The sequence below is a fragment of the Pseudophryne corroboree genome, chromosome 4 (genome assembly GCF_028390025.1).
Source record: "Pseudophryne corroboree isolate aPseCor3 chromosome 4, aPseCor3.hap2, whole genome shotgun sequence".
Taxonomy (NCBI): domain Eukaryota; kingdom Metazoa; phylum Chordata; class Amphibia; order Anura; family Myobatrachidae; genus Pseudophryne; species Pseudophryne corroboree.
This window is the reverse complement of record NC_086447.1, coordinates 572735849-572753027: the sequence shown is the minus strand read 5'-3', so window position 1 is coordinate 572753027 and position 17179 is coordinate 572735849. Positions and strand designations below refer to the sequence as shown.

The 17179-nt window shown below is 43.3% G+C and overlaps 1 protein-coding gene across 1 annotated transcript in view; it reads left to right on the top strand.

Moving 5' to 3' along the window:
• Positions 1-2724: 2724 nt before the first annotated feature.
• Positions 2725-17179, top strand: part of EZR (ezrin) — a 139664-nt gene continuing 125209 nt past the window's right edge. The window contains exons 1-2 of the mRNA XM_063917459.1: positions 2725-2829; positions 4271-4356. Coding sequence (XP_063773529.1) covers positions 4345-4356 — 12 coding nt within the window. The 5' untranslated portion in view covers positions 2725-2829; positions 4271-4344. The remainder of the gene's footprint in view (positions 2830-4270; positions 4357-17179) is intronic.

Genomic DNA, 17179 nt, shown 5'->3' with positions numbered 1-17179 from the left:
TGACTATCTAGTGTACAATCTAGTACAAAGTATAGTCAAAATTGGCACTTAGTCAAAATCATACATAGACAAAATCTCAAGCACAGACAGAGCCGGCCCTAACCAATATGATGCCCTAGGCAAGATTTTGGCTGGTGCCCCCTAGCACCACCGCTGGTTCTGCCTGTGACCTTGCACCTCTTTCCCAGCACCATCACCCCTCATCCATAGCAGTCCTTGTACCCCCTATATTTTAAATAGGAACAGTTTGCACATTTGACGCACAGCCCAAAAAGGGGCATCTTCTTGCTGGGAAGGGGCATGGCCACACAATAGTAACCCCAATTCCAATTACGCCACACAGTACAGCAACTTTATTCACATTTTATCTTGCGATAGTGTCCATAGTTCATATTACATCCCACAGTAGTATCACTTTACCTTATAAACTTTACTCCACACAGTAGAGCCCCTTATTCACATTACATGACACTGAATTGCTCCTTATTCACATTACACCACACCTTATTGCTCTTTATTCACATTAGACGACACAGTAGTGCCCTTTCTATATGCAACGCCACATAGTAGAGCACCTTATACACATAATGCCACACATTAGTAATGCATTTATACACAATTCCACACAGTAATGCCCCTTACACATATGAGACACATTAATGTCCTTATAAACATAATGCACCTTACACATTATGACAACCTTTATTAATGCCCTTTTACACATAATGTCCCTTACACATATGCCGCACATTATTAATGCCCTTATAAACATAATGACACACATAGTGCCCCCTACATATTTGCTGCACATTATTAGTGCCCCTATACACATAATGACACACATACAGTAGTACCCTGTTACACATATGCCGCACATTATTAATGCCCTTATACACATAATGACACACATAGGGGTCCTTTACACATATGTTGCACATTATTAATGCATTTTTACATGACACACATAATGCTCCTTACACATATTCTGAACACTACTGCACAACCAACCCACTCACATGCACACAGCACTCACACTTCTACTAACACTGTGACCTCTGCCTCTGCTTGGATACAGATGTGTCCTCACAAATCTTGCATGAATGCTAACGTCGGGCACATTTGTTTAATGAAAATGCATCTTATTTGCATTGCTATGTGGCTAGGATGCACAAGCAGCTTCTGCTGATTAAACTGATATGCAGCATGCCTATATACTGTGGCTGTATCTGCATATGAAATGCTACATACAGAATATAGGCATGCTGCATATCATTTTTATCAGCAGAAGCTGATGATGCCCCTAGGCATATCAAATGCCCTAGGTAATTACCTAGTTTGCCTATGCCTATGGCCGGCTCTGAGCACAGATAGTCAAAATCAGTACAATCTGTGCTATCTGGGCTTTGGGGGAGTTCAAGGGAAATCGCATAGTCAAAATCGAACATAGCAGGGATCTCACTGTCTGTACACACCCTTAGATTTGGCTGGGGTGTGTTCAAACTGAAATCTAAATTGCAGTGTAAAAATAAAGCAGACAGTATTTACCCTGCACAGAAACAAAATAACCCAAAATCTACTCTCTCTGCATGTGTTATATCTGCCCCCCCCCCCCCCCCTGCAGTGCACATGGTTTTGCTGAACTGCTAACAAAATTGCTGCTGCGATCAACTCTGAATTACCCCCCTCAGGGGGTCATTCCGTCTCGTTCGCACGCAGCGGTTTATCGACGGGTGCAGTGCGCATGCGTGATGTTGCCCGGCAACAGGGGTCGCCGGGTTACGTTGCGACTTACAAAGGAAGCGGTCGCAGAGCCAACCACTAAGAAGATTGACATGGCTGGGCGGATCAGGAGCGTTTGGAGCCGTTTTCGGGGAGTGGTGAGTATAACGCAGGCGTGTCCAGCAGAACGGAGGGCGGAGGAGTGATGTCAAAGCTGGGCCCATCATCGCTGGATTCATCACACAGGGTAAGTATGGCCAGGGCTGGTCTTGTTCTGCTTGAAATTTTTTTAGCTTAGCTGGGCTGCACAAGCGATCGCAGCCCTGCTAAGCTAAAATACACTCCCCCATAGGCGTGGACTAGTTGATCGCAGCAGCAGCAAAAAGTTGCTGGCTGCGATCAACTCGGAATGACCCCCTTAGTTCCCAATCCGCCCCTGACTGCATATATAGAGGAGGATTAAACCCTGTGGAGGCCCCTAGGCAGTCTATATCTCGGAGCCCCTCTAGCAAAATATCTCCTAATGCATTCATTTTACCAACCAATCATTTCAACAAACTAATTTTATTACACAAAACAAACATAAATATTAATGCTATAAAACAAATTAATATATTATGTTATGAAACAATTGGTTTATGTACTTTAAGTTGTAAATGGATACATTTCATTAATACAGTATTTTCCCTATAGAGTCTTTAATGTAAACTTTTCGTTTCTTTGAGTAGTTGATTGATTTTTTCAATCTTTTGGAAACAATTTAAGTAAGATTGATTGTAACTTTCTTCCAAGATTTATATATATATATATATATATATATATATATATATATATATGTGTGTGTGTGTGTGTTGCACAAGTTAACAATCTTCTTTGTATCAACAAAACCTCTGTGATGTCTGTCTCTCGGTGGCGTGTGGGAGTGGAGGGAGAGGCAGGTAACGTGTGTGACTTTCACAACAGGTCCCAACAGAGGGAGTGGAGGGGGGGAGGGACCTATTAGACTAAGTTGGCAAGTCAGCCATATTGCAGCCAGAGGGGAGCAGTGCAGCACCCGGGGAAGGCTCAGTACAGAGAGGGCACCTCGGGCAGTGGCTGGCAGCGTGAAGGGTGAGTGACAGACGTGCTTTGCTGATGTCTAGCCTCCATTGCGGCACTTCATAGTATTCCTCTCATCTATTCTCATTAATGAGAACTGTCCTGACAACAGGTGTCAGCAGGATTAGACGCTTGTTGTGCTTCTTAGTACCAGCTGCAGGAAAGGGCACCGCTCCCCTCCCCTCCTTCAGTCTGCTGCACTGATCATCCCCTGGGATTCGTAATGAAGTGCAATCACTGTTTCAGTTTCTCTGTGCCCCTTATTGTGAGATGCTGAGAGCACACTAATAGTAAATGAATAGGAGCGCTTGATGGAATCGGTTGGTGTAGTAGTTGGGCAGGATTATTTTACTAGATGAGTGCATGACTTGTGATAACCCCCTGTCACTGGGGACCTGTCACACTGCGCTGTTCTGGCAATAGGGGGTAGCTTCTACACTTATGCAGTACATGCAGATTTCCTTCTGGCTGTTGCTGAGACTGTGCTGCGGATTTCCTGCTCGGGGCTGAGATTGTGCAGGAGGTCCGGGTGTTGCTGCCTTCAGGTGCCTCATGTAATGATAGGTATGGCTGGCGATCTCTGGACTAATGTATTGCTGTACTTTATTACAGCATTAAGCTTCTGGGAAACATTCCTGTACCGCAGGAAAGCTGGTGTAAGTAGTCCTGAGTGCAGACTTTGGAAGTGGCAGAACGAGTTACTCAGCCAGGCAGGTAGAGGTGGGGCTGCTAGGAGGTTCAGTGCCATTATTAAAGCAAGGTTCATTCCCAGCACCCTGTGGAGAGCTTTGCCTCACTGAGTTCTAGCTTATGGGAGTCATTCACCTATTTCAGCATTCCATTTGTCTTTCTATAAGTTGTCTACACTGAGCAAAACTCATGTAATTGATCTAACAACAGCTTGTAGCTATTCTCCAACTAAAGTAGTTTTCCTTTTTTTAAAATAAAAAAACATCAATTGGAGAGAAAAAAAAGCTTCATTGCTGCTTATTTGTGGATGATATTTGTAAGCATACATCTGTGTATTTTATGTTACAATTTTGGGAAATCAGGAAATGCCTTTTACACTGTTCTGTAATAATTTTCTAAGTCTGTATAGAAAAGCAGGGCTTCTGTTTAGCTGATACTGGATCGGATGAGCAATGCATAAGGTTGGAATACTGTACAGAACACACTTATGTGTTTAATTTTTTATGGGTGTGGTGTAAATGACCTTTTTAAAGGTTGCAATTGGACTTTTTGCCACAGGGTGAGGCCTCTTTCTTCATAGTTACAGTGCTTGAAACTCCTTGTTTTACTTATGAATCATATACCTTAGTACAAAACCTTAAATTAGCTGCTTTCCCGACTCTTTCCATTCTTTAAGACCAGAGAGGGCACATGCATTATGGCAGCTAGTTCTGTATTGCCCATTTGCGATACTATATTTTAATTTAGTTCTTTCCATTCTAAGGTCTGCTGTAAGATTGGTCCTGGAACTTACACCATTTTTATCTTGTGGCAAAAGACACTGAAAAAGAACCAACCATGCCGAAACCGGTAAGTCTGCATTCTGTTAAAATGGAAATGTTTTTTTGGGGGGCTTTTATATAAAAGGTTCAGTATTTGTTGATTTCAAGAACAACGGTACCTTGCAGATATTAGTCTTCTGCTTTGAAGAATGTCAAATACCTTTTTGTTGTGAAATAAATTTGCGAAAAGCGAGAATGTCAGGTGAAAAATGTGCTTCTCTGGCATTTAGTTCTTTTTTTTTTTTTCTCTCCCAGTGTTCTGCACATTTCACCTCCATTTAGGTATTGTTTAACTCGGGAAAGTCATAGGGTTTAGTGGCTGCTTTATTTCCAACACTGCTAGGCCAGTTCATGTGTGCAGAATGTAAAAGCATATGGTTTGCAGTTTCCCCCTTGTCATCATGATATACATGCCATTCTGTACCTGGGCAAAATGTTTGTCTTACCATTTTGCTTTCATATCGCAGTAAATGGTTCCTTCTGAAAACTTTTCCAGATTTTTTTTGTGCAACAGCCCTGTACTGTTATTTCATGTTGTATCCCAACGGTATCCGATCTTTAGGTTGACAACACTTATGTCGACACGGCAAAGGTCAACACATGAAAAGGTCGACATGAGTTTTTCACACAAAAAAAATGTTTTTAAACTTTACAATCCACGTGGACTACGATTGGGAATAGTAACTTTGCCCAAAGTTCGCGAGCCATGCGAGGGGACACGGTGCACTAATTGGGGTTCCCAGTCACTCTACGAAGAAAACTACACCAAAAAAACCTCATGTCGACCATATTCATGTCAACCTAATGACTGTCGACCCAATGAACCACAACCCTCCCAACATGACTCTCCCCAGGAGGGACAGAATGCTCTGCTTCTTGACTTCCCTCTTAATGTATGATTGCCTCACCTGTGGTGAAACACCTTTCTTATCCATTAACCCAGTGTTTTCCAAACTTTTTTGAATCACGGCGCCCTAGAATATCAGAATTTTTTTCACGGCACCCCTAGGCCAAAAATTTCTTATTGAAAAATTTAGAAAGAAATGTTACATTAAGTAGAACACGTTTATAGGTCATCCTTAGGGTCAGTTGTGAGGTGAGGGACAAGATTTGCTTCTGTTTGGCCACATATTTTATGACTGGCAGCCACCAGCACTGGTTTTGCCTATTTATATAGACCATGAATAATTTGAATTGGTCCTGGACCACCAACACAGGGCACCCCTGCAAGTGTCCCGAGGCACCCCAGGGAGCCACGGCACACAGTTTGGGAACCTCTGCATTAACCTGTTGAAATCCGATAATAGCAGGCCTAAATTAGGAGGGAAGTCCAGGAGCAGAGTATTTTGTCCCTCCTGGAGAGAGTCATGTTGGGAGGTATGCTGCTGACCACTACTGCCAATAAAATCTTTCTGTTGGGCCTTGTCAGTGACACGTGGCTTCTCCCTTTGTGTATATGACTTGTGTATGGGCTTTTCTATCAGAGAGATTTCTTGACCTTCCAGATCTTGTCTTAACGTCAATAGTTTCCTATATTTCCATTTCTTTTTGCTGTCTCTGACAGAGGAATTCTGCTGAACTGCTTTTATCTTTATTTGTAATTCCTTACTCCTTAATGAGTTAAACAGATTTTTGAGGTTTAAAAAAAAAAAAAATCAACCAGAAGGGTGCCCACATATTTACACATAAAACAATCACTGTTTTATTGTTCCCAGTTTATTTAATTCAGCAAATAAATAGTAAATGTCTATATAAATGTGCAGAACTGTGTCATATTAAAGGCTTGTGTACAGTACTTGGAGTGTGATAAAGTGGAGAGAGACTGAGGAGGACATGTACTAAGCAGTGATAAAAGTGGAGAAGCTGCCCATGGCAACCAATCAGCACTGACGTAACTTATCATTTGTATACTATAAATCTATAAAGAGCAGCTGATTGGTTGACATGGGCAGCTTCTCCACTGGCTCACTTCTCCACTCTTATCACTGCTTAGTACATGTCTCCCTTAGGGGGATATTTACTAAAACATAATTATATCATAAAAGATGTAAAATTTGATATTTATGTTTTCTGGAGATGGAGATAAATTTCTCCTCTCCAGTGGCAGTTGCAGCGCAGTCCACAATTCAAACAGGGGAGCCACACCGACTGCCAGTGAGTCCCGAACAGCAATGTCTGGCAGTGTTTGGGGTGGCAGTCGGTGTGGCTCCCCTATTTGAATTGTGAACTGTTCTGCAACTGCCACGGGAGAGGAGATATTTATCTCCATCTCCAGAGAACATAAATATCACATTTTCCAGCAGTTATAAGATAATTATGTTTTATTAAATACCCCCCAAACTATCAACCAATGCACTACCACTGTCATTTTTCAAACACCGACTGTAAGATGGCAGTTAGGAGCTGATTGGCTAGTACTTTATAACTCTCCAAGGTTTAGTACATATGAGGCTTGCTACATCTGTCTCCGTGTGAGTCAGTGAAGTCTGGAATTAGAGTGATAGGTTTGGCCAGTAATTCCCAACCTGGGTGATGTGGAGCACTTGCAGTACCATGAGTTGGCGGTCCAGGCCCAAATCATATGATTTATTTCAATGTGATAGGCAAAACCAGTGCTGGTGGCTGCCAATCATAAAATGTGTGGACAAACAGAAGTGCAACGCTGTCCACCACAGTATAACTGACCATAATGATGACAGATGAGCTCAATTTACTTAATTGAATAATTTTTCATAATTTCTCAATAAGAAACTTTTGGCCTAGGGGTGCCATGAGAAAAATGCTGATACTCTAGGGTGCCGCGATTCAAGAACATTTGGAAATTACTGGGTCAAGGCGTAGCTTGGTATGGGTATTATACATTTGATTTGAAAGTGGGGACTTTCCTCTTTGAAACAATTGTTCTCTTGTCTTGGTGATATTGTCTGTGTCTACAAGAGAATGTACAACTTTTGTGCAATACAAAGATTTGTAACAAGGTTGATACACCAGAAAGGGTCAAACATATGCATAAGAATTTTCTGAAAACCTCACATGTAATACAGTCAGATAAAGTATATTAACACCAAACCAAAAGCAGAATGAATGATGCATTGTAAATAAAAAATAGAGGGAGGGAACCATTGACTGTGGTTTCATATGATAATAAGGTATCCAGTCGACATGGACATAATGTTGACAATGTGAATGTCCACAGGCAGAATGTCAGCAGTCCATTTTAGTGTTAGGACTACAAGCACCTGAAAACGTAAGGTTGACATTCTGTCAGTGTTGATATTTAACATGTCAACATAACATCCATGTCAGCACTCTGAATGCTGACAGGATTTTGTACCATACACAATATTAAGGTAATCGGACAGTGTAGTTGCACAGTGGGATAAGACAGCAGAATACTGTTTTTTATGGGAAGAGTAACAGGAGGTGGTGGCTTCCGACGGAGCTGGTCAATTGTTGCTCTGTTCAAGCATGAATGTTGCGGCACACACATTTCTGATCGCAGCCTCCTGTGGTGGTGAGCAGCAATGTGTGAAAAGTCCATGGTTTCGGTAACCCAAACGGCTGTTTAGGTGTACTAACCAGGACTCTAGACTGGTGGCTAAACCCGGACTATCAGGGTGAGACAAGCACAATAGTTAATGGGGACCCAAAAACAATTGAATTGGGCATCCATTAATTATTAAATTGCATAAAACAATTGAATGATTTTAGATTCTGTGCTAAAAAGGGTAGTACAGTCTACCTCTTGCATGCATATCTATAATACATCTATTAATGGTTTTAGTGTAATCGGTAACTTGCACATTGTTTTCATTAACATTTCTTATAGTAGTTTCTGCACCCTAAAACGTTATTCCCCGCCCTTATACGCACCCTTTTTCATAGTTTTAGCTGAGCAAATGGTTGGTAGTGCTCACTAGACATAATAGTAATAGGTAAAATACAAAAAAAAAAAAATCAAAAGTAATGTCAACCTGAGCCATATTATCTGGAAAATGTGTGGCAGCTCCTGAACGTTGCACTATAAATGAATTGCGGCAATGGTTGTTCAGACAAAGTCAGTACTAATTTCCAATATCTGTTGGATGACATGGGTCAGGTTCAGGAAGCCAATGTTTTGCTCCTCACTGAATGGTTCTGAAGGTGTGGTGTGGTGTGGTGAATGAAGGACAGAGTGGGACTAATGTATCAAACAGTAAAAAGAGTGGAGAAGTGAGCCAGCAGCTACCTATCCTTGTACAGTATAGAAAGCGCTTGATAAATGCTTCCCAAAGCTGATTGGTTGCTATGGGCCACTTTTCCCCTGGGCCTCTTCTCCACTCTATTCACTGCTTGATACATCAACCCAGGGTTGAGGAAGCAAATGCAAGAACTGATTAAATGATAGTAGCTCATGTGCCACATTATTTCCTCTTTCAGTCTTGGCAAGGGCGCGTGGAGTTCCCTTGCTACTTACTGCAGTAGATGACATAGATTATGTGCTCCTTCTTGGCTTCAGAGAATGGTGGCGGTCTCGGTAGAGAGACTTAACTACTACATGCAGGGCATAAGTCCCCTTATCTACTATTGTCAATAAACTATTGTTTGTTTGTTTATTATTTTTGTATGGGTATGGGCGTGGAATCTAATAACCCCATATCCACTTGCATCTGTGGTCAGGGGGTAGATGGCATGATATGTTTGTACACTGCCTGCTATTTTTATTTCTGCAAATGTCTTCTGCTAGTCAGGGCCGTCTTAACAGCAATGTAGGCCCCTGGGCACAGCAATGCACTGGGCCCCCTACCCATCCTCCAGTGATAGGGGTGGGGGGTGCTCTCAGCGGCAGCTTTGATGTCCTGCGGGCGGTAGGGGGATGTTCTATCTTCCGCTCAGCTTGTAGGACCTGGAGCAGTAATTTCTGCTAATTACTCCTTTACTGCACAGATGGGGCTAAACTGTAGAAGGGGGCATTGGGCTGAATGAAGGGACTCCAGTACATGACTTCCAGGATGCTAGGGGGTGTTTAATACATAGGGGGGGGGGGGGGTGGATAGTGGAGTGGTCTTAATATTGATCAATTTCCAGTGGGAGGGCAGCTTGCTTGACTACAGATATCTTAAGTTCCTGAAAATTTATTTCTTAGCTTTGAATGGGATAAAAACCTAGAGAGTCCCACCTTTCAAGAGGATATGGGGACTTGGGGACCAGCGTTCAGGAGCCAGAGCAATTCACCAATGAAAATCGAAAACTGCATATTAGGCGTGTGGAGCTGGAGTAGGGACCAGCTGCTGGAAGGCTGATATCTCTGGTTCTGGGCATAGTAGAGACACGCTGCCAGTGTCCAGCAAAAGGGGAGAGTCCCAGCTTTTGGAGTATATCCTCAGAAAAACTGTAAATCAGACAGAACCCGAGATATCTGGCTGGGAAGAGCAATTAACAGGCTTGGATGGGGACCACTGCTTTGAAGTCAGATATCTCCGGTTCCCCAGGGCCGATTTTCAAAAATCTGGTACCCCTGGAAAGAGGGGACCCTCGGCTATCAGCCAAGGACCCTTATACTACTGGGGCCCTTGGGCAAGAGCCCATTGAGCCCATACGAAAAGACGGCCCTGCTGCTAGTCCCACCTTCTACCCCAATACCAACGTAAGTGCAAGCATTGGTTACCACTGGGTGCCAGAGAAGTGATACTGCGTCGTCGTCACTGGTGCTTTCCTAATGCCAATCAGTAACCAGAGCACTGCTATCCAAAACTGGTGAAGATTCAGATGGCCACACCCTTGGGTCCTCCACTGCTGATGTATAAAGTGCTACCTACCTCTAGCACTCCGTTACACAGCAAAATAATACATTCAGTAAAAGCATGGAAGTTCTCGAGAAAACGGAGTGACACAGGAACGTTGTCTGCTGCTTTCTGGCCATCTTTTATACATTTGTTTTATTTTCAGCTACTGTATAAGCTTTAGAGAGGTACTTTCTTGTATTATGCATACTGCTTTTGTTTCAGACTTCTGCAAAATGATGCTTCTACGATTTTTATTTGCAACATATGTATAGTAAAATAGCATTATTTGTATGTAGAAGACTACATTTTGAAACATGTTTGCATGTGTACAAGCTTTTCTTTAGAGGACATCGCCCACATACAATCAGTATAACTCATTTTCTCAACAATAGATTTAAACAGAGGTCTGAATGTTATCAGGGTTTGAAAGCTCACACAATGCACCTGTCATCAAAATAAGAGTAACGATTGCATGCTGACCAATGTAGAATTTGTTGTTTGTTTGAAGAACTAAAGGGTTTTAGACAATGATACAATCCTGCAATTACATTTGGTCACAAGATTTAGGATTAACAGCCATGTTCTAGTTCTGGCTCTGAAACCAGTAACAACATAGACATTATGGGATCTATTTACTAAGCCTTGGAGAGAGATAAAGTACTAGCCAATTAGCTTCCAACTGCTATGTTACAGGCTGTGTTTAAAAAAAAAAAAAAAATAAGACAGGAGCTGATTGGTCTGTACTTTTATCTCTCCCCAAGGCTTAGTAAATAGACCTCTATGTGCCTAATGGTTCGGCTCTGCTTCTGTAGAAAACTTATAATTATATGCTATAATAGTCATGCACATGTTGTGTCCAGAGCCAGATTAAGACCCCATGGGGCCCTAGACGAGATTCTGATTTGGGGCCCCCTCCTGTCTAGTTAATTCCTGCAAAAATAATTTGTCCAGAAAAATGAAATAATCCCATCACACTGCTAACTTAAACCCCAGTAAAGTGCAGGCATGAGCTGGGTAACAATGCAGCTTTGGTAGGCCATATTACAGTGCACGGTGGGGATATAGGGGGTAATTCTGAGTTGATCGCAGCAGGAATTTTGTCAGCAGTTGGGCAAAACCATGTGCACAGCAGGGGAGGCAGATATAACATGTACAGAGAGAGTGAGATTTGGGTGTGGTGTGTTCAATCTGCAATCTAAATTGCAGTGTAAAAATAAAGCAGCCAGTATTTACCCTGCACAGAACCAAAATAACCCACCCAAATCTAACTCTCTCTGCACGTTATATCTGCCTCCCCTGCAGGCACATTGTTTTGGCCAACTGCTAACAAAATTCCTGCTGCAATCAACTCGGAATTACCCCCATAGTCAGGATGCCAGCAGAATACTGACAGCGAGATCCCGACGGTAACTACAGTAATTACGGTTAGGCACTCGGTGGAGGGGTTGGGTTAGAGGCAGGGTTTAAATACTTGGATCTGTTTGGGTTTTTACTGGTGGGATGCTGCTGTTGGGATACTAAATGCCAGGATTTCGTACCCAACCCTGCATGGTGCAGTCTATAACTGGGGTCTTCCACCTATATACCCCCCCTAACTCCCCTCTGCAGTAATCAGTGTCTCACAATCAGCCATAGACCCAACATAGTGTATGTACCCTGTTATTCCCTGTACTATACACACACCACTGCAAATATGCTGACGGTATAAAATGAGAACAAATTCAAGGAGGGAAGAAAAAAAAAAAAAAAAAAAAAAAAAAAAAATATATATATATATATATATATATATATATATATATATATATATATATATATATATATATATATATATATATATATATATATATATACATTCCAAACACCACAAACTTTGTGCCATGTGGCTGTCCTATGTACATACATACATGAAAATGCGTGGGAGGGAATTCAATTGAGAGCTGGGGTATAATGCAATATAAGCAAACAGTAGTTTGTTCAATTCCTATAGTTTAACAATAATGTATAGCATTCAGAGCTGAGCACATGCCTAACTGACCTTTTGTGCGAAGTCTCATGGGACTTATCCCCCTTTCAGGTCTCACCAGGTATCTGTACATGGGTCCTTCCCAGGAGCGACCCGGCAAGAGAGTCCTTCCAGATGACGCTCGGAGATTAAATGATCTCCAAGCGCCACCTCTTCCTATTCAATGAACGGATCCCAGGTCGCATCGTCCCGCCTTACCCGTTCACACTGCACAGCGAACTCGCTACACGAGTTGAAATATCGACCCGGATTATTTCTACTGGACTCTTTCAGACTGCAAAAAACCCGGGTTGCTGCGCGCTCATGTGCAATAACCCAGGCTATTGCTAGCGGTCTGAATGGCTAGCGGCCATTACTTAGCTCCCAGCAGAGCACTGCACTTGTGCAGTGAACCTGGTGCCCCCCCATACTCTGTCCCTAAGTGTAGCTGCCCCATTTATCATTTAGGCATCGGCAGCCTGTTCTAGCTGCAGCACTGTATGGTGGCGAGCACCGGGACCCCTAGGACCACTGGCCCCTAGGAGCATGCCTGTACAGTCTGGACAGTATTTTGGCTCTGGTTGTATTTTGATATTTTGGTTATCATTAAGTTCAGGCGATAAGAGTTTGTTTTAGCAATAATTATTCGGGATAGGTAATTATTAATAACAGTTAAAGTGTATAGGACTATTCTTCTGCTGGTCTGTATAAATATATTTTTTATTTTTCTGCTCTCAGTGTGGTTCAGAGACCACTATTGCTAATGGAACATCAAACAAGTTGCTGTATTACCCCCAATAAACAAATAAAAAAAAAAAAATATATATATATATATTTATCTAATCAGAGCTGTCCTGTATGCAACTTCATGCTCTCCCATATTTATTACCATCTATATTATCTCTTTCAGACAAAGTAAAATTACTGGGTGAAGAAATTCTACCCAGTAATTTGCCGAAAAACACGGGTCCTTTTTATGTGTGAAAGGTCAACCTGGGTCGACCCCGGGAATTTCGACCCAGGTTGACCCATTCACAAAGACGAAATACCTGTATTGACCCGCAAATTACCAGGTAGAAATTCTTGACCCAGTAATTTGCTTGTCTGTGTGAAAGGGGGGGGGTCAGGCAGGGAGCGGCAGAACGACCGGCACGGAAATGCCGGGTAAAAGCCGTGATTTTCAGACATTTCTGTATGAAAAGACTATTAGACTGTCATCGGTGTTGGGGATAATGTGTGATGTAAAACTGTTACCCCATTATACTTAGTAGCTTACTAGACCATCACAGGGTGTAACTGGGGAATATCCCAGAAATACTCTCCATAGGGCCCTGTGTTGTTGTTCTGATCATATCATGGTGGCTATGATGTGCACAGTGAAGGCCCCCTGCTAGGGCTAGCAGTTATATATTTATATAAAGTATAGTGAAGGATATAAGAACTAAGATGGCTATTACTGTTTGGATTTCAATGATATCCTATGTCTCAACAAGAAAAGAGAAATACAGTTTAATGCAGGTATTCCCAACCCCGGTCCTCAAGGCACACTAACAGTCCAGGATTTAGTGACATGCTTGAGCACAGGTGACTTTATTAGTACCTCAGTTATTTTGCTTTAACTCTGTGCTGAAGCCTGGATATCACTAAAACCTGCACTGGTAGTGTTCCCTGAGGTCCGAGGTTGGGAATGCCTGCTGGTTTAATGGCAACAAAGGGATGGGTTTTAATCTTTCTGATGACAGTCGTTAATAGGATTAGGCATGGTTGCTAGAGGCACGGCATAATACACTGTCAGTCTGGTCTTTGAGTGACTGGTCTCTTATTAGATTTGTTTGTAATGTCTCTTAAGCAAATAGGTATAGACCGACATCTAAATATTGTGTTTATCACCTCAATTTAATATTCCTCATTATTTACAAGTAAGAGTACAAAATGTCTGGCATTTGCAGTTCTATAATTGTGAATGTAGGCGAATGCCATAAGGTCGGGATGGGTAACATTTCCCTGTAATTTAGAGCACCATGAACAACATTTTCTAAACACATTTAAAATTGAGCCCTTTCATCTGAGTAGAGTTCTCTCCAATTGCTGCTACTGGTCTGTAACTAGTACTTGTCCATAAGCAGTACATGACATGTATTTAGAGCCTGCTGTATGGAAGGAGCGTACTAAATAGAAGGGAGCCATGGAATAACTGCGGATTCTATAAACACATTAGTTTATACTGTATATTTTTAAAAAGTCAGGATTTTCACTTGTAAGGTTTGGTGCAGTTCACTGTCTCCCAGGTCTGAACGTTGGTAGCTCATCTGCCAAGATTGTTATTCCCTTATGTACTTATTTGCATGCTAAAAACCCCACAGAGGATGAGAATTCTTAGGACGGTATCCTATTAGCTAAGGTAAATTACGGCGGCTAATTACCTCACCCTGGGCTATCCATTTAGCCCCGATGCTGGCACTTATCAAGGATTTTGTTTCACCTGCCTCAGGCAGGCAAAACCAAATTCGCTATAAGGTGGCTTCCCCCCCCCCCATGATCTCAACCGCAAAAACACATAGGTCCACGGCTTTTCCTGGATCCTATAGGGCCAATTCAGGGCCAAGTTGTTTTTGGGCATCTGTTTTTCCCATCTAAATGGGATGTTTAGACGTCCAAACAGTCAGGATTTCATTGTTTTTGGGCGCCCATGCATATTGCGCATGTCACACGCAAACAGACAGGATTTAGCAGCATAAAACAGCTAAAGCTGTCTAAAGTCCTGCTTTGCATTTTTTGTCACACCTCAGGAGGCTGTTCCATTTTTCGGCCCCTAGTGGCTGCTGCAGTGCAAAACTATTGAATCGCTCCCGTTGTTTTGCACACAAAAAAATTGGCGATTTAAAATTGTGAAGCTAATTGAATACCTCCCTTTTCTCTATCGTCCTAAGTGGATGCTGGGGTTCCTGAAAGGACCATGGGGAATAGCGGCTCCGCAGGAGACAGGGCACAAAAGTAAAGCTTTTACAGGTCAGGTGGTGTGTACTGGCCCCTCCCCCTATGACCCTCCTCCAGACTCCAGTTATATTTTTGTGCCCGGCCGAGAAGGGTGCAATTCTAGGTGGCTCTCATAAAGAGCTGCTTAGAGAGTTTAGCTTAGGTTTTTTATTTTACAGTGATTCCTGCTGGCAACAGGATCACTGCAACGAGGGACAGAGGGGAGAAGAAGTGAACTCACCTGCGTGCAGGATGGATTGGCTTCTTGGCTACTGGACATGAAGCTCCAGAGGGACGATCACAGGTACAGCCTGGATGGTCACCGGAGCCACGCCGCCGGCCCCCTCACAGATGCTGAAGCAAGAAGAGGTCCAGAATCGGCGGCTGAAGACTCCTGCAGTCTTCTTAAGGTAGCGCACAGCACTGCAGCTGTGCGCCATTTTCCTCTCAGCACACTTCACACGGCAGTCACTGAGGGTGCAGGGCGCTGGGGGGGGGGCGCCCTGGGAGGCAAATGAAAACCTTTAAAAAGGCTAAAAATACCTCACATATAGCCCCAGAGGCTATATGGAGATATTTACCCCTGCCTAAATGTACTAAATAGCGGGAGACGAGCCCGCCGAAAAAGGGGCGGGGCCTATCTCCTCAGCACACGGCGCCATTTTCTGTCACAGCTCCGCTGGTCAGGAAGGCTCCCAGGTCTCTCCCCTGCACTGCACTACAGAAACAGGGTATAACAGAGAGGGGGGGCAAAATAAATGGCAATATATTAATATAAAAGCAGCTATAAGGGAGCACTTAATCATAAGGCTATCCCTGTCATATATAGCGCTTTTTGGTGTGTGCTGGCAGACTCTCCCTCTGTCTCCCCAAAGGGCTAGTGGGTCCTGTCTTCGTATAGAGCATTCCCTGTGTGTCTGCTGTGTGTCGGTACGTGTGTGTCGACATGTATGAGGACGTTATTGGTGTGGAGGCGGAGCAATTGCCAAATATGAGGATGTCACCTCCTAGGGGGTCGACACCAGAATGGATGCCTTTATTTGTGGAATTACGGGATAGCGTCAACTCGCTTAAGCAGTCGTTTGCCGACATGAGGCGGCCGGACACTCAATTAGTGCCTGTCCAGGCGCCTCAAACACCGTCAGGGGCTGTAAAACGCCCCTTGCCTCAGTGGGTCGACACAGACCCAGACACAGGCACTGATTCCGGTGGTGAAGGTGACGAATCAACCGTATTTTCCAGTAGGGCCACACGTTATATGATTTTGGCAATAAAGGAGATGTTACATTTAGCTGATACTACAGGTACCACTAAACAGGGTATTATGTGGGGTGTGAAAAAACTACCAGTAGTTTTTACCGAATCAGAAGAATTAAATGACGTGTGTGATGAAGCGTGGGGTGCCCCGATAAAAAACTGCTAATTTCAAAGAAGTTATTGGCTTTATACCCTTTCCCGCCAGAGGTTAGGGAGCGCTGGGAAACACCTCCTAGGGTGGACAAAGCGCTAACACGCTTATCAAAACAAGTGGCGTTACCCTCTCCTGAGACGGCCGCACTTAAAGATCCATCAGATAGGAGGATGGAAAATATCCAAAAAGGTATATACACACATGCAGGTGTTATACTACGACCAGCTATTGCGACTGCCTGGATGTGCAGTGCTGGGGTAGTTTGGTCAGAGTCCCTGATCGAAAATATTGATACCCTGGACAGGGACAATATTTTACTGTCGTTAGAACAAATAAAGGATGCATTTCTTTATATGCGTGATGCACAGAGAGATATCTGCACACTGGCATCACGGGTAAGTGCTATGTCCATTTCGGCCAGAAGAGCTTTATGGACACGACAGTGGACAGGCGATGCGTAGAGGAGTTATTTGGGGTCGGTCTATCGGATTTGGTGGCCACGGCTACGGCCGGGAAATCCACCTTTCTACCTCAAGTCACTCCCCAACAGAAAAAGGCACCGACCTTTCAACCGCAGCCCTTTCGTTCCTTTAAAAATAAGAGAGCAAAGGGCTATTCATATCTGCCACGAGGCAGAGGACGAGGGAAGAGACAGCAACAGGCAGCTCCTTCCCAGGAACAGAAGCCCTCCCCGGCT